The sequence below is a fragment of the Ixodes scapularis genome, unplaced genomic scaffold (assembly GCF_016920785.2).
Source record: "Ixodes scapularis isolate PalLabHiFi unplaced genomic scaffold, ASM1692078v2 PGA_scaffold0__279_contigs__length_252992795, whole genome shotgun sequence".
Classification (NCBI taxonomy): Eukaryota; Metazoa; Arthropoda; class Arachnida; order Ixodida; family Ixodidae; genus Ixodes; species Ixodes scapularis.
Window position 1 is genome coordinate 92,423,628 of NW_024609835.1, and position 22,636 is coordinate 92,446,263.

Sequence of the window (22,636 nt, forward strand, 5' to 3'; positions counted from 1 at the left end):
TGCCCCAGGAAAACGAACATTATTTCTCCGTCAGCTCTCAGCTTCCAATTTATTTCACGTCTAGGTGTTTCCGAAAAAGTTGAATGATTGGCAGAGGAAGGGAATTGTCGTACCGTGTGAGGGAGGAGTTCAAAATGCTTTACTGAATACACTTCTCTAGGAAAAATAGAATTTGCGCACTGTTGAAGATCGAGGAACGGACTTCCGATACTTTGGCTGTATAGCCAGCTTAGTGGCGAGAGGGTATATACTATATCTTTCCTTATAAGCTCCAATTAGCGAAACACGATTTCATGCACGCGTCTAAGGTGGCGTTTTGTTTGGAACAACTTTAAAATACAGAATATCCGCGATGCCGCAACAGAGGAAATATACATGGATGTATATTTCCTCTGTTGACAACGCTTGCGATGAGAATCTGAATAGACTGAGAATCGTCAAAGTTCAATTCTGGTCTACAATAATCGAGAAGCATAAACATCTTTCTCCAGTCACCGAAGTAGCACTGGAAGACAGCCTTCTTCAACTTTTTCATACATGAACAAAACTACCAGACAGGTACAATGGACATTTCGAAATATTAACGTTAAAATATACTACAGTTTACCGTACTTCTACCGTTTTTAGGTCTGCAAATATACGGTCATTCTGACTCACCCGAGATCTCTACAGTGCTGTTGACAATGCCGTATTTGTTCTCTGAGACGCAGGTGTAGTTGCCATAGTTCAGTTCGCTTGCATTGTTGATCTTGGCCCTGTGGTCATTTCCGACAACGGAGAATCGGATGGATTCGCCTTGTAGCAGCAGGGACCCGTCATTGCCCAACCACTTTGTGCGACTTTGAGTGACGCTGTCTACCGTGCAAACAAGTTCTGCACTGCGACTGCCATCAGTATTTCTTGTCCACTCTATGTTCGTTCTCAGAGTTGGCTTGCCTGCGACCGGAATGGAATACCTTAGGTCAAGAAGGTCAGGACAGATTTGATGAATTTGTTTTTAGTAAAAGTTTAAACTAAATATCACTTGAAATGTTACGTTTCTGCGTTTTGCATATGAGAAATTGTGAAAGCTTCCACTTTTTTCGTTAAAATGGATTTAATTTCGAAAGTATTAAAATGAATGTGAATAACAATACATAGCTTTATTTCTATGTTCGGGTTGAAAAAAAATGCTTCATCTATTGATACTGCCAGAAAAGAGTCTAGTTTGCTAAAGCTATATTATGTGATACGAATGACTATTCGTTTGATAAGAAAGAAACACTAGACAAACACGTTGTCACAAAGCCACAATGAATTTCTCTGTAATATTGCGTTGCATTTTAGACACCAATACAGCTTTTCTACTCTAATAGAGTTTCCGGGGTCCACCTTTGTAGATTACTCTACCACTAGCGTACCACAGTCTTGGCGAAAGGTCTGCTAGCAATCCGACAGACCGAAAGTATTAAAAAAACATCTTCTATAGTCAATACTCGCGTTGCTGTTAAAACGGCTTTTTAAAAGATACTTGCAAAAGGGAGCCTTCATTAATGCATCTAAATTAAAAATAACTCTTTTTGAGCCTTCAGCATATGTATGGAGTAAAAAAAATTTCAGTCTACGGTTCACAAATGTTTTCTAGAAGTTATGCTACTTCACCAATTGTGTGTGCGATTCACTATTTCCTGATAATTTCAAAAAGCGATGTGGGTAAATGACAAAAAAAGCTATTATATGACGTCTTTTCTAGGTTGAGCTGCTGAGCACGGCGGATTTGTAACCAAAAGAAGGCCAGGACTGAAAACAAATTTAATGATCCAATGTTTTGTTGGCGATAGAAAAAACATGCTTGGGAATTCGCTGCCCTCCGAAGGTCAGAAGCTTTCAAGTTTTGCCACGATTAGTAGTATAAAAACAATGTCAACACCTAAATTTCATCAGCAAAATGCGATAAGGAACTTTTTTTTTACATTCTCTTATGAATAATAAAACAATACAGGTACAAATTATACAAAATTGTCTTGGTTCATAAAGGTGCGTTAGTTTAAGCAATAATACAGGATGTACCTAGTTTTTTTATAGTTAATGTCTCCCAATTTTAGTTTCTCTTACTCACCTGACATCTCTACAGTGCTCATAGCAGTGCCGTATTTGTTCTGGGAGATGCAAGTGTAGTTGCCGTAGTTCAGTTCGCTTGCATTGTTCAACTGGACCCTGTGGTTATTTTTGTCGACGGAGAGTTGTAAGTATTCGTCTGGGCGCAACGGAGACCCGTCATTGCCCAGCCACTTTGTGCGACTTGGATTCACGCTGTATACCGTGCAAACAAGTTCTGCATCGCGAGTGCCATCAAGATTGCGTGTCCAGTGGACGGTCGTTCTGAGAGTTGGCTCGCCTGTGAGTGAAATGCAAAACGTCGAATTGCGAAGTCAGTAACACGTACTTTTCCTGAATTTGTTTTAGTGGAATATTAGAATAGATATTGCTTAGGCGGTCACGTTTTTACTTATAGCTTGGGATGAATAGTGATCGTTAAGTTCTTTATACGTTTGTCAAAATATCTTTAGAAATAAATACTGCCAGCAAATCATCTAGTTTTTTAGAATAAATATATAAAAAGCAAGACGATTTTAGAAAAAAAAAACAACAAGCAACAGACGCAACCTCTCAGAAACAAAGAGAACACGAATTGGTCTGTAGCAATCTTCTGCACTTTAGACATCAATCGGTTATTCTAATGTCACAAAGTGTAAAGGGACCACTTTCTTTGAGTGTCACTCTTCATACATACCACCGTCTTGGCCGGAAAGCGTGCTAGCTCTGAGCGATTGTAAAAGTATTAAAAGAAGGCCTCTATATTGAGTGTTATGATTGCTGTTAAATATAGGCCCGTCAAACGATACTTTGGAAGTGGAGGTTGCATAGTTTATGCATTACAGAGACTCACATATAATAAAGACGCATATTTGGATTGAGACATCTCACACACTCTAAAAAACGTCTGTGCGTCTACTTTCACGCACAACACTCGGAGAGCCAATCAACGTAACTTACGGAGGCAGCTCAGCGAATGACGATGCGGAAACAGTATGTTTAAACCAAAAAATGCAGTCTGAGTTGTGACATTAAGCAATTCAAGCGGGACGTTTTGCATAGCTAATGTCACAACTCAGACTGCGTTTTTTGGTCTAAACATATGTTTCGGCATTGTCATTCGCTGAGCTGACTCCGTAGGTTGCGCTGATTGGCTTTCCGAGCTTTGTGCGTGAAAGTGGATGCGAAGACTTTCTTTAGAGTGCACAAGAAGTAACTTACGCTCTGAGCCTGCAGACTATATGAAAATAGTTTTGCAGTGTACGTGTCACACATTTTTTCTAAAGAGTGGTACTTCACCAATTGGGGTGTGTGATTCACTTTCTCCTGCAAACTCCAGAGATCGAGGTGAGTAAATCACACACTATAACTTCTAATATGGTGCCCTTTTAGGAAGGAATGCCGAACACGGCAGAAATGCCACGAGATAAACGTAACGACAGAAAAATAAATTGAATGATCAAATCGGTTGGCGGAGATGGGTAACTGGATTCATGGATATTGGAAAGGCATAACCTCGGAAACTTTAAATGGTTTGCCGTGAGTACATTTGTAACAACATTATCAAGTCGTGTATTTAATCACCAAGGTGTGCGTAGAAAATACGTATTTTTAAAATTGTTTTTTTTATGAAATATATATTCTGAAAGGCGTACTTGTTTAGCAATGTAAACGGAATTTAGTACTTTTTTATGTCAGTCACAAATGTCAATGTTATGACCTTTTACCCACCTGAGACCTGGACAGCGCTGGTTGCAATGCCGTATTTGTTCTCGGATACGCAGGTGTAATTGCCGTAGTCCAATGAGCTCACAATGTTGAGCTGAGCCGTGTGTTTATTGCCGTCGACGAAGAGATGCACAAACTCGCTGTGAACCAGCGGGTATCCGTCACTTCGAAGCCAATCTGTGCGACTTGCATTGGCGCCAAATACCTCGCAAACAAGTTCAACCATGCGGTTGCCGTCCACAACGCGTGTCCATTGCATTGTTGTTTTCAACGTTGGTTTGCCTGCGACCGAGAAGGAAGACCCTAGGTTATGAAGTGGCGGTAACGTGTTTGAAAGGGGCACTTTGTAACTAAACGATACCACATTAAACGCTTTGTAATATCCGGTGAGGTGCCCCGCGTTTATAATTTTTCTTCGATATATCGCTTAAACCTTCCTTATTTTAAGCTTGATTGCACGAAACATTTCTTAAACACAGCAATGTTTTTCTTAAGATAAGTCCTCTACGGAAAGACAAAGTAACGTTGAACAAAAATGGTCAACCACAAGGACTCCTAGTATGTTCAAAAGGAACAGGATTTAATCGAAATTATTTTAACACACAAACTAAAGGAGCACTGTAGTACTCTGCCTCTAACCAAATAAGCATTCTTCGGTCTGATTGTATAGCAGTCTGTATTTATATGCTACGTCTTTCCTGCCAGACTCTGTTTAGAAAGCGTTACAACACAGAGAGGTTATTTTCAGCGGCAGACTGTGCAGTAATATGCTCTATATTTACTGAAAATGCGAGATTGGCATTGAGGAGCCTCCGCCGCGAGCTTTAATATTTGACAAGGCTCTGGTGTGTCGTGATATTCGAGCGCTCTCCTGCAGGAAAAACACGGCGGAAGGGTTGAAGCGCATCCTCAAGGCCGGGAGTTCAAAACACACATTCAACAATTATCACTGTGACATTAACTAATATTTCTAGAAATAATCAAATGCTACAAAATAAGCTGCCGGAACTCGAAGTCGGATAGCTATGAAAAACGTGTGTGCATTACAATATTTCAAAAGACAAGACTCCATTGCCGGGGTCTCAAACTCAAACCTGTATGATTGACAACATATCTCAAGCAAAATATCGGAGCCGATTTATGACGGACGACGGAATGCATAAAAAAATTAGAGGTAGGTAAGAAATGTCGCAGTATTTGGGCATCTTTTCTTATGAGAATATGGGTAAATAAACAACGCACATAAAATAAGGAGCAATGCGCTCCTATTTCCAAGAAAGGAACCTCCCGCTTTCTTCTTTTTGGAAACTCACCGGAATTTTCAGTGACATCAAAAACTTTGAATTGTTCAAATGAGAACAGTAGGTTTTGTGTAGTTGACAGGACAAAAAAATGTGGCCGCCCAGAGCACGCAATACAAATCAATACCAAACATATGTCCATTTCACTATTGTTTCTTGAAGAAATGTTTCAATTTTGGATGCCCCAGGGAAAACCAACATAATTTCTCCGTCAGCTCTCAGCTTCCAATTTATTTCACGGCTCGGTGTTTCCGAAAAAGTTGAACGTTTGGCAGAGGAAGGGAGTTGTCGTACCGTGTGAGGGAGGAGTTCAAAATGATTTACTGAATGCACTTCTCTTGGAAAAATAGAATTTGCGCACTGTTGAAGATAGAGGAACGGACTTCCGATACTTTAGCTGTATAGCCAGCTTAGTGGCGAGAGGGTATATACTATTTCTTTCCTTATAAGCTCCAATTAGCGAAACACGAATTTATGCACGCGTCTAAGGTGGCGTTTTGTTTGGAACAACTTTAAAATACAGAATATCCGCGATGCCGCCACAGAGGAAATATACATGGATGTATATTTCCTCTGTTGACAACGCTTGCGATGAGAATCTGAATAGACTGAGAATCGTCAAAGTTCAATTCTGGTCTACAATAATCGAGAAGCATAAACATCTTTCTCCAGTCAGCGATGTAGCACTGGAAGACAGCCTTCTTCATTTTGTTCATATATGAACAAAACTACCAGACAGGTACAATGAACACTTCGCAATATAAACGCTGAAATGCATTCCAATTTACCGTATTTCTACCGTTTTCAGGTCTGCAAATGTACGGTTATCCTGACTCACCCGAGATCTCTACAGTGCTGTTGGCAATGCCGTATTTGTTCTTTGAGACGCAGGTGTAGTTGCCGTAGTTCAGTTCGCTTGCATTGTTGATCTTGGCCCTGTGGTCATTTCCGACAACGGAGAGTTGGATGGATGCGCCTTGGAGCAGCGGGGACCCGTCGTTGCCCAGCCACTTTGTGTGACTTCGAGTTACGCTGTCTACCGTGCAAACAAGTTCTGCACTGTGACTGCCATCAGTATTTCTTTTCCACTCTATGTTCGTTCTCAGAGTTGGCTTGCCTGTGACCGGAGTGGAAGATGTCAGGTAAAGCAGGCCAGGACAGATTTCGTGAATTTGTTTTTAGTAACAATTTAAACTAAATAGCACTTAGAATGCCGCGCTTCAAAAGGAGCGGTTTTATTAGAAATTACTTGTACACACAGACTTAAAGTAGGCTGTAGTACTCTGCGTCTAACCGAATATGCATTGCTCGGTCTGACTGTATAGCAGTCCTTCCACATTTAGCTTAGAAAGCGTTACCAATCAGAGAGGTTATTTTCTACGGCAGACTTTCCAGTAAGATGCTCTACATTTATTGAAAAAATGAGATTGGCGTCGACGAGAGGAAGTGAGATTGGCTCAGCCCACCTTTGATGGCAAGGCGTATCTCTCGCGATTTCGCCATGTGCTGCTTGGTTCGAATCATGTTTCTGGCGTCGCAGCGGTAGACGCCGCTGTTGCTGTACGATGCGTTCTCGATTGTGAGCGTCCTGTTCTGGCTTTGGATGTCCCACTTCTCTGGGTCTTCCTCGTTTTGCTTCAACCAAGTAATCCTGCGAGATGACAAAATAAAACGATAATTAAAGGAAAGGTCTTATGTTGTCTTGTTGTTTTTTCTTAATATAAACGAAATTCGCCCTCGTATCTATGTCGTGACCATAAATGATGGCCGAAGTTTTTACGGCGAAACTGTGTTGTGCTACGATGTGTAAAAAATACTTCCGTGGATGTTAACAAAAAAACAAACTCCGGTTTACTCGGCTGTCCTTCGTTCCGATTGGTCGTGTCAAGTATAAATTTATAAAAAAGAGGGCAACCCGTGTGAGTCAGTCTTCACTGGCATTATTAGATCGTGAGGTCCTGAACCCGTGTTATCATTTACGGTCACCGACTTATTTCAACTAAGAGTGCGCTGTGACGAGTCTGAGGGCAGAACGCGCCGATCTAACCTTATGTTCTTTCGCTTCCGCGATGCTTACAAAGAACCCAAGTAGCTGTAAAACCTAAACTAGTCGTATACACACACACATACATATACCAACGACCAGCGATAGAACATGTATTGACCTCATGTTTAGTAAGAACGTATTCGAAGTCAAAATTCAACGAATGGCGGTTTACTATAGTGGCCATAATACACAGATTACTTTAGTCGCAAACAATTAAATAAACACAATAAACCGCTTTCGAAAGTCACCGGCCGATTACTAAAAGGTTGGAAGCACTTCACGATGGCGGAACAACTGCAGCGAGGAACATGAAAGTCATTTGATAAGATAGCGAACGTCGGAGCGTGACCAACACTACGAGCCGACAAGCCACTCAAACAGAAGCGAAATCTCAACGTCACTGCGCTCATCAGCTCTTTCGATCGGTGTGTTCTTTTCCAGCGTGGCGTGACGTCGAGGTTTTAGTCCGCCATTATTCAGGGATTCCACGGCTACTAACAAAGGGCAGTATTTCGATAAGGGTCTATTAAAAAACGAAGTCGTGTACGTGTCACCATTTCAATCATATGTAAATCGTATAGATGTCGTATAGTTGTCCTAAAGTTGTCGAAAAAGATAACAACTTCGCTGGTGCTCCATCGTCACGTGAAGTGGATGGGCTCCAGAATTTTTATCTGCAGGACAGAGCAAAGCAAAACAAAACACCGAATGATGTTTCCAGAAAATGTAGCTCTAGCGGTTCGGACGAAATGAAAAGTTTCAAAGCTTGCCATTAACTCATTCGGAGGTTATACCCCATTGAAAAATCTCATTTGTATGAGAAATTTATTATGTGTCCAATAGACACATATGAATCATACAAGATATATAAGAACATAGAAAAACCATATAACAACTACCCAATCAGCACAGATTTGGCCAATCATTGGCCAATGGCTGGAAATCGTCCTTTGGCAAGTGGCCAAACACTGGCCAGCCATTGAGTGGTGATTCGTATTTCTCTAACCATTGGCCTAGGTCCACTGGCCATCAGCCTTCGGCCAAGCATTGGCCAATGAATGGCCACTCTTTGGTCATTGGCCAAAATACCATCACCAGCCATTGGTCATTGCTTGGCCAAACTCCGTCCTGAATGTATATATAAGAACTATTTTAGATATATAAGAACATATAAGAACCATATAAAGGAACTTGGGAGAAGTTTCTTATTTGGTTCTTATATGTTCATATATATATTGTATAATTAAAATATGTTTATTGGACACAATAAATTTCTGATACAAATGGCTTTTTCACTAGGGTAGGTGATTGTGACGATTTCTAGGAATGAAAATTAGGCCGACGAAGCCCGACAATACACGAAGATGATTGGCGTCCACCAGCAAAAACGTCACGTTCCAGAAAAGCAGAGAGACGAACGAGAGCCGGCCTGCACGAAGCTGTACTATTGCAGAGAACATGAGCTTAAACAGACCTTCGTTTTCCTTTTCGTTTTTTTTTTGTTTGTTTGTTTGTTTTTGTTTTTGTACCTCTCCGCCTTTGAGAAAGGCGTGGACTGAACTAGGAATGGTATGCGAAGGTTGGGTTTTATATTTGTAAAAATTTGACCAAAATAATAAATAATAGAGCTTGTGGGTACCGCGGACAAAGAAAAATGCAAGACGGGGTGATTCCGCTCCTATGGTCCGCGGTAATGAAGTTCTAACTGCGCTTATGTATACACCCGTAAGCTTAACCACAATTCGCATAGTAATTAGAATTCTCAAATTTTCATATTAAAATTCATTTATCAAATGTGAACGTTGTAGAACTTCTTACAGATGTCGACATTCAATTGCCTGATCGTGCCGCTTTTATTACCCAAAGGGACCGAATAAACTGTAAGGACCAATATTATTCACTTGAACTTTGCTTAATTACGCCTTTAGTTTGTCGCTTTTATTAAAACAGTGAGCATTGCCAAACATTTTGTCTAAACGAGTAACTTAGGGAGGTCTGTTCAGTGGTCCAATAAGCAATTTGCATCATGTCAGCCACCAGTTGCACTAAATGCAAAGGTAACGACAAAGCACAATATTTTCTTTTTGTTATGTAAGGTGTTCTTTCTCACCAATCAACACTAAACATAATTATAGCTACTATATCTCTGAACAGCTAACGTAAAGAGAAAGTTATGCACTTTTTCAACATGTTTAAAATTTTGACATGTAGCCTGGGGTATATGCCTCCTCGCCCCAAGATATAGCGAATGGCTTTGAGAATCATTTCCGAGAGTGCTACCCTTCCGATAGATACGGATGTCTAACGTCTGATACTTCTAACTTTCATTACACTTTGAATATTACTAGTGTCGAAACATCTAAAATCTCGGAAGCGATAAAACAACTAAAGGCAATGATTTTTGTGGGCATTGTTCAGATACCCGGCTTCATCATCAAGGGCTGTTCCGAATTTTTCGTACCTGCTTAAGAGCAAATGTTTAATCCTTTTTTTCCCATTGAGTTCATTCCCTTTCCCGTGGAAAAGGTCAGTTGTGGTTCCTGTGCAGAATAGTGGTGATGGTTGAATGGCGACAAAATATACGTGGCTTGCACAGGACGTCATTTCCGTTGCCCTCCAGAGAAGAGGAGAGGAAGGAGCTCCCCTCTCATCAGGATCCTCCTTTGTGCCTCCCGGATTTGCACAGGCGTCGCCATTCTCCTCCCAGAAGATTAGAGAAGATTAACCTGTCACTCAAAATTCTTACAAAAGCAGCTTCCCCGGATCTCCTCCTTTTACTTGGTGTTCAAATGGGTGCGATGTGACGTCAGTGCAAGGAGCCTATAGACCTATTTTGTTATGTGCCTTTTCGAAGGTTTTCGAGATTCTTGTTTTCCCCTATGTCTAACTACTTCCGGCACACGCTAATTGATTTACAGCATGGTTTCCTGAAGAGCCGTTCAGTGGAAACGAACCTCCGTTCGATCCTTCACTACACCGTGCCGTTTCTCTTAAATCGCGATAAAGTTGAAACAGTTCATTTCGACAAGTCGAAGGCGTTCGACAGAGTAAATCACAAATTGCTTCTGCATAAGCTATCTTTCTATGGTGTTTCTCCTTCACTCACCAGATGGTTTCAGTGTTATCTTACCGACCGTAAAAGTAGTGTGCAAATTTTAAATAATTTTTTTATACCTTAGTTTTTTTGGTCCGGCGGCCCTCACCTGACAAACTTGAGACCACTGATGTTTCTTATTTTTATTAATATCGGGAATTGTATCCATCTGTTAAGCGACGCCTGTAACAATTTAAACTGTCTCCAGAGCGCTTGAGGTCGAAAACAATATGCCATAATGCAGTTAAATTATGTAACTACTACCATCTTTGTTACCAAAACGGATGCAAGCAGTTGGCCATATTAGACAAGTGCAACTACCGTTTCCAGGACTAGCTTTGACAGAACACCGCGTTGTGATTAAGCTTGAACCTACCTTGAAACCAAAACTAACGTTCTTGGCTATCCACGAGAGTGTGGAATACAATTCTCTGCGCACCATCTTTTTCTTAGCGGCGCTTGGAAACCATCGCACACCGTTGATCGATGGCATATATGCCCCATCGATCACCGGATGGCATGATCAGGAAAGAGTTAACTTTCACGTGCCCCTAGGTTCCAGTAGACACGCCCGTTTGTTTAATCATGGCTCTCAGGAGAAACTTTGTCCAATATAACACATTCAACTCCCATTTTAATGCCATATCCTCAACTACTTCCTTGGATGCTTTTATCGACTATTTGTCTGTTAAATGGGAACTAGAAACATTGATTTTCACCTTACGACGGTATCGCTTCTTCTATATATGTGTTGTTCACATTGCACGGAGGTATGTGCCCCAAATCAAATCTTCGGTTCTTCCGGTGCATCGAAGAATAAAGTATGTACATATGTATGTATGCGCGTACAACTCTGTCTACCATAAAAGGAAAGAAAAAAAATGAAAGCCGTTTACAAATCCCTGTAACGCCGAATCGGAGCGCAGCTCTTGAGGAGGAGTAGGGAAGGGTACTGAGGGGAGTCACGTCATCTGCGGGTAGTCATGTGACCCCGGGGGGGGGGGGGGTCGTGATCTCGGGGGAAAGGGGGTCACGTGACCTCGGGGGGGATAACGTAACCTCGGGGGGGGGGGGGGGGTCATGTGACCCCCCCCCCCCCGGTTACGCCGACGCCGACGCCGACGCCGACGCCGCTCAGGCTGGAAACGGGCCCCTAAGAGCTGCGCTCGAAAAAGTTAAGACACTTCAAGTCCACCCGTTCGCAGTAGTGCTGATTTCAGCCTCTCCTGCAAATCCGACTATGAAAACGACCACTCACTCTGGGGCGGGATTTCCTTCAGCGTAACAGTGGAGAGTGATGTCCTCATTGAGAGTGAAGGTGGTCGTCGGCGGCTCCACCCGAATAATCTTCGCAGGAACTGCGGATTGCAGAGAAAACGTGAGCCGTGAAAGTGGATGGCTAGCACATCCGTTTAGCACATGACACAGACATCTCTCAAGGAGCCGGAGGAAACTAGACACGCAAGACGGGACCGCCACCGCGGGAGAGCGGAAGTAAAGGAAACTAGGAACGCAAGCGCTTAGAACGGTGACGAAGAGAGGGTGGTGCAAGGCTAGACATGGCCTACTCGGGTTGCACAGCGGCAAATGTTTAAAAACCTTTATTATCTACCTGAGAGCCTACTCACCTTGAAAATGGTGCCTATTGATAACTAATCTAACGAACATAGGGTGCATTCACTTGACGCCGTGTTTGAGGGCGATGTTTAGGACGCATGCTCAGAACGAGCTTACATTAATAGCCTGATAATACCGGCAATCTTGATGGTGCGAAATGCGCGTTGCAAAAGAACTGTGGAAGCTCGCCGTCAGCACGCGCTCAGCAACCACGCACACAGATATGGCCACCAGTGAATACTTCCTATACCTATTTTTGCACAAGCATCAACCAGAACGGTGTTCCACGCGCCGCACGTGCCGGCTTTTGCTGCAACAATAGCTGTTCTAAAGGAAAAGCCTAAAACAAATGGCATCGTGCACGCGCGTTCATCAAGGTTTTATTTAGGGTATTTACATCGAATCCTATATACGGGAAAGGCGTGCGCGTGTGGCGTCGGCGTCTGCATTAGTAACTGTTCTGAAGATAAAGCCTAAAACAAATGTCATCTTGCACGCGCGTTGTTTAACGCTTTACTTTCGTAATTTACTTCGAATCCTTTATACAGGGAAGGCGTGCGCGTGCAGCGCGTGTAGCGGTGCGTGCATAGAGGTTTCAGTCACTGCACAAAACAAATCCACGCAACCCTGACGATAAACCGCTTCGCTGTAAAACAATTATTAGGTATAAGCATCCGGTATATTGCACGCCGCACAACGAGTGCGAAAACAACATGGGCGCTTTTTTTACGCCACCAACTCCAGCCACTCACATTTGACGTCAACTCTGACAGGGATCTCGGGGCTTTTTCCGACGTCATTTTCGGCGAAGCAACTGTAAACACTAGAGTTTGTGCGGCGGATGGAGGTAAATTCGAGGCTGCTCCCTTTTGCATAGATGCTCGACTGTCCGGTCTTGCGCCAGGCGACACTGGCCGGCGGGTTAGCGTCCGTCACGGCACAACTTAGCTTCAACGAGTCGCCTTCCGCCACTTCCTCCGGAGGGTTTCCGTCGTACTTGATCTCCGGGAGATCTGCGAGAACAGAGGCCACGGGGCAGTGACGACGTCATTCATTGGCCGGTATCCTCACGCCACATTTTATTGCTCTAGCCCTGGACGGATGAGGAAATTCTAGCGTCACTCAGGGATCCCGGAGCTCCAACATTTCCGAGCTACATTTCTGAGCCGCCTTGTAATACCTCAATCGAAATCTTAAAAATGACGCGGTGTAATGGCGTCGAATTGTACGTAGTAGATCGAGCATACCTGAACAGCAAGCAAATAAAACCGCAGTTATATGGTTAAAGCGTGTTCAGCGCAGATACAAAACATCGAGAAACAAATCACAGGTTTGTGTTTTGTGTTCTTGCACTGAGCGTGTTATTACAAACTGATCACCAAGAGACCGATCTCACTATGCGTTCCACGCATACGAGACGCCACCATAATTGTGGTCTATAAAAGGCAGCGCCAGTTCACGAAGACACTTCGTGCCACCTCGTGCTCTACTCGCGCAGACCGTCAGCGGCGTTGCCGCGCTTGCGGAAAGACTCTAACGATGCACGGCAGCAGAGGTGGCGCAATGTAATTAAGATGTAATGTGAACTAACATCACCCCATTGTACGGAGCTTCCTTCATAATAAACCGGTCGTTCAAGCAGTCGCTTGAACGACCGGCTTCTAGCGCACGCTCTGTCAGGATGCAGGAGACGTCGAGGCGCTGTCGAAAGTAGGAAGTTCGCGCTGGTGGCAGAAAAATGGACGCTCCTCTCTGCAGTTATCACCTTTACCGTGTTTCAAAATTTATTCGATCTCACTCTAGGTTCAAGGTTCTGTACCTTGGCGTTCGAAAACCTTTACACGGGTCGACAGCTGCTCTGTTTGTCTTGTCACGCGACATTATACGCCGGAGTCCCTCGGATCCATTCGAGTAAGATTTGGAACACATCCCTCATTTGGCATTATATACCTACGCTATTAGATGAGCTCGGTTGGGGAAGTCTCGCGGAGAGGATGCCTTCCTCACTCCCTCCAGTCCGCCTCCCGTCGCTTAAGGCACCGCAGTCAAGAGGTCTGTTTCAAAAGTGTGCATTCCATAGATTTTGATAAAGCGCCATCTATCCGCCCTGCTTAAAAAAAAAAAGTGTATTCTATCAAGTTGCGATGCTACCCACCTCATGCAGGGGGACCGCTGCATGAGGGGGGCATACTGCTTGTGAAAGCAGATTCACAAAGCAGTTCCGTAACTGAATTGATCTAATACCTTTGCTATGCATAGGGATGGACCAAATCTGGCATTTTGCCCAGAACCCAGAAACCGGCATTTTTAAAGGTTACAAAGGAGTCGTTGCGAATGTGGGACACAGACTTTCATACAAAACTGACGTCAACTTACTCAAATCGAAAAAAAAAAAAAAACATACATACTTACAGCAATATAGTTATCTTTTCTGGCCAAGGCTCAGTAACCGTTGTTTTTCTTTTCGCGCACGAAACTGTGACTTCCAGATAAAGTAAGAACGCAGTAGTATTGCCTTTGCACTAATCATGTACACCACACACACTTGCAGGCTTGCGCTGATGAGGACTCAAAGCCGAAACTCTCTTAACGGTATTCGTGACTGCGTCCGCTATGACCCAACCTCTTTGTCACCCCACTTCTGCAAGAAGTCACTAAATTTTTAGTAAACACGCAAATTACAACACCGATAGAATTTTCTTGTAGTATATCACCTTCTTTAGTAATAACTCTGTCAATATGCATGATATGTTGCATTTAAATAAAAAAAGTTTGGCCAGAAAAAAATTAAATATCAACTTTAAGGTTGGTAGCAATGTACTTTTGACGAACCACTGCCGAATCTTTAGAAAAGTTCGTCAAAAGTTCGGCTTTACCGATTCCAAAGGTTCGGCGCCGAATTTTCGACTCGGCAAAAGTTTGGCGCATCACTAATAAGCATTAGCACGGCCCTGACGTCCCATCACTGCGGTGGCGCTGCTGTCGGCAGGGCGCATCAGAGCCGTGTATACAGAGAGTTTGGTCAATGGCAGGCGCGGGCAGAAACAGGGCGTGCACCAGACGCAGAAAGTCGACTTGGCATGCTCTCTTGGCCGACCAGAAGCCTAAAGAAATCCTCTAGGGGTGGTAGCGAGAAACTGTTTTGATCAAAGGTATATGTTGGTACATGGTTTTAATAAGCGCCTAACAGTAAAGTGTAGTAACCCTTAGCTGTTGAAAATACGGTGCACGTGATATTTCGATCCTGAACATGCAGAGGGATGTAAGAAACGAATGCGCCGTTCAGCTATGTTTTGCTCGGACAGTGTGTGACCGCTCGGACGGCAGATTCCCGGCCCCCGGCGCTTGGCGCACGGCTTATGTGAATCGTTTCGTAAGTCGCACCCTTCCACCCTCATTTTGGACGACCGTAATTAAAACATCACGTGCACCATATTTTCAGTCGCCGAGAGTTACTCCGACGCAATTATCATATTTGTTTCTCGTGACCACTACCAGGGGATTATTTCCGGCTTCTGGTTGGCCAGATTCGAATTTGCGAAGACGCCCTGGCACACGCCCAGCCCGCTTTCAGCCAATGGCGCCTCCTAATTTCTCTCTTTTACTACCCAACAAATGGCTAAACTCTCTACATATATGGCTGTGGAGCGCATACGCACACGCTTCACTTCACATGAATCTCGATCCCGTGCATGCGCACTGCCCACACCTGGTGTGAGAAAAAGCGGGTTTGTTTTGTGAACAGCGCGCTGTCGTTTACAGGACGAGTCTAGTTTATGTAGAAATTTATTAAGGAACACGCTGGTCGCTTTCTGACTGGCTGTAATTCACAAGCCGTTCACGTCAAATTGACCCACATGAGCTTTGAAAGCAAAAACGTTTAGCGCCCGTCATTAAGCGTCCTATTACGCAAAAAAAGATATAGCTTCAAAAAAAAAATATTTCACCAAACTCGCGGCGTGGTCCGAAGCACTGGATTGTCGCATCTCGTGAGCCATTCTACCCTTGAGCAACAGGACCAAGAATCATTATTGTATAAAAGAAAAAAAAAAATTAGAGTGTCCGTACTAAAATAAAAACAAAAACGGAAGTATTCTGTTCCCGGCCCTTGACTATGAAAAAAAAAAAACAAAAAAAAAAACTCAAAAAGATCTGCCAAAGTGTTATTTTAAAGTCAGCGCATCGGCTAGCATTTAGTCTGTCGTCTTCCTTTTGACGAATCGAGAGTACCGCTTAAGTTAAACTAATCGTCGACACATTGAATGGACCGCGTAATTTGGTTTGTCAACTTATCGAGTTAAGGATTTCTGTGGAGGATGTCGAATATAATGCAATTTTCGTACCAATTTTTGTTTTAGAAAATTGAGCTTATTCTAGCAAACAGTAAACAATTAAGAGCGTGACGTTGCCACCTGCGGCGGCCTTCTGCAAAGGAAAGACATTCGAGTGTCGCAGTAACCTAGAGATGTCGTTAGTTGCTAATATGTGTGGTCGATATAGACCCAAAAAAACGTTCTAGTTGGATTCGCATTTATTCAGTCGGATATATGAGGAGAAGTATCTACATCATGCATTATACCGAACAAACACGTGTCGCATTTCGTCAAAAAATACAGTTTGTTATTGGTGGTCAGCGTCTCCGCCCTCACTTTTACATGTCTCCATCTGTCGAGAACTGCGCCAAGCAGACGTGTTTTTTCAGTGGGCGAACGCCGTAGGTAGCAAAGTCACGGTATTAAGTTATTTTTGTTTACTCAAGGGAGCCTCACCTTTTTAAACTTTGAGACCCAATATACACCGTCTTTATACACACCGTCCCTAGGATTCGCAAAAATGAGCATAGGCAGAGACCAAGAGGACATCAGTGTTTCTTACGTGAGTGATGCCTACTTTTAGCCGGATCGATATGACCAGCTTTTCTTGAAACAGCCATTATGCTGAATCATGTGTACCTGTGTGCGAAAATACTAGATTGAAATTTCACAATCTTACAATCTCTTGAAGAATGACAAAAAAAAGTACCTCCTCAAAAAAAAAGAAAGAAAAAAAGAAAAACAAAATAGAAGCATACTTCGGACTCTTTTCTGGGAAATTGTGAATGAAAATTTCACAATACTAACTTTGGGGGCATGGCGGTTTAGTTCCAGAGTTTCGTGAGACGTGGCGTATCGTCCTTCAAGCATTACTGAAGCCTAGCTTCGCGCCTCGATCACAATCCCGCCCTCCTTTATCGTCCCTCCACTCACCGTCGTGCTAAGGGCCGGCGGTGCCCTCTCCTCTCGGCGTCCGTCTGCTTCCGCGGCCGCGTAATGCGCCATGTGCGAGTAGCGTTGAAGCGACAAAAAAGGCAGAACAGAACCCGCTAATCGCTACAATAGGCCCTGACATCGTGGAACATAACAGGAAGGGGAAAGGCGACGACAGGAAGAACAAAACTTCCCTGAGAAACCATTTTCGTTTTAAAAGCCTATTTCACAGTTGTGTATAGCCAGCCGGCAACAGCCAGGTGGCGGCGCCAGAGTGAGAGCACACGATTATACTTTGTCTCGTTGTGATTTGGCAAAGGGTGAACGATAAGCCCAACGAGGTAGAGGGGCTTAGAGTGATAAACCGGAAGTTCGGAAGTGGCACCCCCCCGGTTGCCGCCATATTTTACGCAAATGTGACCACTCGTCACGTGACCTCCCAAGAGCCGTGACGTCACAGGTAAGATGGCAGCGCCCAGAGCTGGCGGATGCGAGTTTGTTCGGTGCGCGGTAGCCGTGATGTGCAGCTGCTTTCCGACGACTTCGGGCTTCTTCGTGCTCGCTGACGCAGGTATAATGTGAAAATATAAAAGAATGAGACTTTATACCGTTTTTTGCGCAAGATCGCTCTGGATCATCTGGATATTAACGCCTGTGAGACAGCATCAGCTCTGCATCGCCGTACCGGTGCTCGGATTCCGGGATGTGTCCGAGGACCGATAGAACTTTGAGTGCTTTTAACATGAAATTTTCGCATTCTCTTAGCTTTGTTTGAACGTTGAAATATCTGAGAATCTACGCGAAATGTATACGTCGCGTTAGGGCCTAAGGGAAGTTGTTTCAGCCCTCCGTCACCGAACAACCATAGCAACTTTTAGCGAGGAAGCTCCTGCGATTCTTTTGTGCTAATCCACGATTCTACATTCGATCGCTTTTCTTCCTTTTTTTTTTTTGTGTGTGTGAGTGCGAAGTGCACCCTTATTTTCAGCTACGAGGATGGCGTTTTATTGAGTACGGGGAAAAATAAATCGTTGCAGGCACCTGCTTCAAAGCTATTCGGCTTGCTATAAGAACAAGTGTTTTGGTGCATGCATAGATTAACTGCGCATTTTTTGTTTTGTAGGATTTATTGCAGCTATACTTTTTCCATCAAGAGTGCATTGTATTAGTCGGTCAATTATTTAATTGTTCTAATTACCTGGATAAGAAGATTCACATTTGTGTTCATCCCTTGCCTGGAGAGCAGTCTTGTTGAAAAATGTTGACTACCATTCCTTTCGGTCTCTTCAATAGACTTTTTAAGTGTGGGCTGTCTATACTTCGCATCACCGTAACTTGGAAAAGGCCAACCGCCACAGCCCCCTCGAGCCAATCAGAGAGACGGAGCGAAGGCGTGTGACAAATCTGTGCAGACGAGCACTCTGGTGATATGTTGTCATGTGCCGCTCTCCAATGTGTGTATTGACTCACCGAGACCGTAGCCTTTGCCGTCTGCCAAATTCTGATGAAACAAATTACAGTAGCTACTACTGTAATTACCCCAGGTTTTCAGACTTTGAACATTTGTTCGACAAGAATGTTATGTCCGCCATCCCTGTGAATTCGGCTCAGCACCTATTGGACTCGAATGCTGCATTGGCGTTCGACGTGAACTGGGGCCCATTCGTGTGCTTTACGCCGAAAAAAATGGTGACAGTTGTGTTGCTTGATAAGGTTCTGCAAAGGGTCTATTGTGTCATACATATAGGAAGTGTCATGCTATATAACAATGCATCAACACACACTATTAAACTATATGCTCAGAGGTGTGTTTGTTTTTCCAATTAACAAGTTACAGCAGTGTGCTTTAATGCTATTATCATGTGTGTAGTCTGCAATGTCTACGAAGGCCCCTGGAAGGAATAAATTAATAAATAACATTTTCACATCACTGGAGTTGGTTTTCGGATGCACCACATGTTCAGGAAAGGTTGAACTAGTGCAGCCCCTTGCAAGAAATCTGCCAGTTTGGTATGACCCCTTAATTAATATTGAAGGGTCAGAGATGCGAGTGTCCTCGCAAGGTCCAGAGCGTGCAGTGGACACAATTCTCGGTGTGTAGACTCTCAAGGCATGAAGGCAAGCGGAAATATGTTTATCTGGTTAGTGTATCAAATATGTTTATTTCCACTTGATTACATAATTATTGATTCTTAGGAAATGGTTCCATAACGAGTTCTTTCTGCGACAGTCTCGTGTCAGGCGTTTAGTCGTAGTACCTGTGGACCGTGCTGTCGGATGACGCTCCTGGCACGTCGGTGTTCAGTTTGGTCGAGTGGCAACTTTGTCCGACTGATGCTGTCTTGTAATCAGACGTCATGTGCGGCCACTGACGTCTGATGCACTGAAGCTGCAGGGCTGGCTTCTAATCCGAAAATTTTCCTCGTAGTTTTCGGCAGCAATGCAGCAAGCTCGGGCATGTATTGCTTACGTGGCTGCGCCTTTTGCTGTACCGTTGACTTGATAGCTGGCAACAATTTTTGTTTGCTATCCAAGTCTGGTGATGCTTGCAGTTCACTTTTGAGAGCAACCAACCATTCTATTCCTTCAAGTCACTCAGGGGCATTCTCCCTCAAAGTTGGAAATTGTGTGCTTCGTGGAGTGGACACAGAAAATTGGTGTCAGCAAATTTTTAGGTATTGTCCTTGGACGACAGCCGACACCAAATCCACTGTCACTGCATCGCCGCTCACCTGCTTTGTCGTGCTTACCTCTTGTTGAGGTGATGAACATGAAAAGCTTCGGGGTAATCAGGGATTCAGAATCTTCGATTCAGCACCTTCGGCATCAGGGACAAAGGTCGCCGAAGGTAATCCTTAATCTCCCGTGGTCGCTCCTCGAGACGTAATCGAGGGTCATTTGGCACGAACCCTCGCAGACCAATTCATTGGTACGGGCTGCTTTGGTAGACATGGTCGGCTTCATGCAGTGCTAGCAAAGTGGTTTTCGGTCGCACATTCGCATCACCTAAGTTTTCCTCGGTGTACATTGTTGAGCACAGACCTACACACGATGTCGGGAATGCTTCGGCATTAGAGTGTCTCATTGAATTGGCATTGAATACTAAGGGGCAGCCGGTGGCGGTCGTCGTGCCATTGTGGCGTAAGTTGCCCTTGGTTTGTCAGATGCCGCTTCGCTCGCAGAAGTCTCGGCTGAAATACCTGTCAAACTTGTTCCGAAACAATCTCGGCAATCAAAATAAAAGCCGGGCGACTGATGGCAGGAAGCAGCTTCCTGATCTCCTCCCAGACAACGTCGTGGATGATGTCGTGGGTGCCTGGGAGGCTGGCCTCGAAGTAGTAGCTGGACAACTCGAGTGTCGAGACGGCGGGAAGTTATTCATTGTGGCAGGCTCAGGCATGCAGTGCACATTCCATGTTGGAAGCCTCGGTGATATGAACACTTCGACTGTTGTTGGGGGTTGCGGACAAGGCTGCCGAAGGTGTTGTCCCTCACGTGAGGGGCATGGGATTCTTAGGTTCTTGTCTTCTGAAGCATCAAGGTCGGCGTGGGCGTGGGCGCTCGATCAAGCGCAAAACATCCTCCACGAGTGCGGTGGCGCTCTCGTTGGGGCAGTGTCCTGGACAGAATCAAGAATGCGGCTCTCTCTCGTTGATGTTGGCTGACGAATGTGCGCTTCAGCTCGATCTTGCAAACTTCCCATGACGTTAAGGAGGATCCACGGTTCTCAGACCAGCGCCGGCAGTTTCCTCCACGAGAAGTATAGGTTCTGCAGGAGCTGGTTGTCTGTCCACCCAATGTGGCGGGCGACACTGTCATATTGTTCAATCCAGTCCTTGACGTCTTCATACAGCTTGCGTGAAAAAGCGTCGGAGTGTGATTTGCGACGGGCATGCAAACAATGGTTGGAGGGGACACGGTTTGCTGCTACAGGTTTGTCATTGTTGGCTTAGTCAGCTTCGGATTTTCTGACAGGAGACCGAATTCCGGTGGTTTTTCCTGGTAGCAGCAACTGGCTCGAATTTCAGGTGCTTCGTGGTGTATTTCCGAGGTTACTCCTTGTGGTATTCGGTCGTCTTGCGGTTGTTCTGCCAGGCTCGGGTCAGGACTTTGCTTACGGCTCGACGGGGGTATAAGCCGCAGGATAGTCCGCCAGCCGTGTCCCATTATCGGGTAACTCGGCTGAAGAGCCGCCGGGTTCACACAGAGTGAAGGGCTATGGGTGCCCAGCACCTCCACCAGAACATACGATTACAGCTGAGCATGACCTGCAGTGTCCCAGAATAGTGAATATTGATAGAAAATAGGACTGGAACAAGGATCCGTGACAGTATAACAAAACTCGCAGAAGAGAATCTATCCTGACCATTGAAGAAGCTGCATTGCTTTAATGGCATTCTGTCCGAATAAATCCTCTCCTTCGAGGTTTGGCGACTGCCGTGGACGAACTGAACTGAAATGAATGTCGGACCACTTTTCTGGTAATGAGCCACTGCAGACTGTTGCCACAAAGCAGCGTGAGCTGGGTACGTAACACGCTCGATGAAATGTCCGGACAGCTTACAATGGACCTCTTGGCGAATATGTGCTGCCACCTAGACACGCGACTGGGGTCGAGGCTAACTGGCGAGAAAACAACGCGCGCGCGAGGCCTCTCCCACCCGCTGCACACTCAAAACGTCAGCTACATCCTGTTCACTCATTGAGGCGCTGTGACCTAGTTACGGCTCCCCCAAACTCGCCTTTGTCTCCATCGTGCTTAATCTTCCGCCCCGAAGTCGACACAACGAAACCATATTCCCTCTCTGCTCGGCCAGAAGGAAGAAAGAGAGGGTACTGGAACCAGTTACTCTCGAACCGATGTTTCTGCAAATGGTCCATTCGAGTAGCGAGTCTGGATGAAACGTTTGTGTTGACGAAACGTGCGACAGACCAGCGGGATCAATACCAACTGGAATATCTGTGCTCCGTGAAAGTGCACGTCTACGCCGGAACAATTTCGGAAGCAGCGCAGCATCACCTAAAGCATGGCACAGTAACTACCAGCTTGAAGGCAGCTCTTCGGTGCGCCGCACACCTGTGCTCCGTTAAAGTGCACTTCCACGCCGGAACAATTTGTAAGCAGCACAGCATCATTCAGCACGGCACGGGAACTACCAGCTTCAAGGCAGCCTTCCGGTGCGCCGCACAACCGAAGTGAATCCTCGGTCATTTGATCGAAGCTGCACCACGATTGCACACCGCCAAGCACGACTCACGCAATTTCCGTCGCTAAACTGTGTATCCAAATATATTGCACACGCTTCACTGCAAACCTCGAAGATTCCGATGGTCAACGAGAGCACGGAAACGTCGCCTTAAATTTTATCCTAGCGGTATCTGAATCAATCCGAGGTCCGAGCAACGTAGGTCAGATTGTCTCTTCCGTGGCAATATCCCGGTCGGTCACCAGCGAAATGCACACCGTTCCTCCGTATTTTCACGTTATACCAACGTCAAACACCACGCTGAACTCTGAACTCGCTTT

At 44.7% G+C, this 22,636-nt stretch overlaps 1 protein-coding gene across 2 annotated transcripts in view; it reads right to left on the reverse strand.

The window, feature by feature from the left end:
* Positions 1–22,636, reverse strand: part of LOC8053519 (hemicentin-1) — an 82,044-nt gene that overhangs the window by 39,203 nt on the left and 20,205 nt on the right. Inside the window, exons 4-10 of one of the 2 annotated variants that reach the window (XM_029991996.3) lie at positions 12,616–12,876; positions 11,505–11,604; positions 6,572–6,756; positions 5,944–6,222; positions 3,808–4,086; positions 2,099–2,377; positions 658–936 (exon numbers count right to left, since the gene is read on the reverse strand). In XM_029991996.3, the coding sequence (XP_029847856.2) occupies positions 658–936; positions 2,099–2,377; positions 3,808–4,086; positions 5,944–6,222; positions 6,572–6,756; positions 11,505–11,604; positions 12,616–12,876 (1,662 nt within the window). The remainder of the gene's footprint in view (positions 1–657; positions 937–2,098; positions 2,378–3,807; positions 4,087–5,943; positions 6,223–6,571; positions 6,757–11,504; positions 11,605–12,615; positions 12,877–22,636) is intronic. The other variant, XM_040215116.2, reaches the window with a different exon arrangement.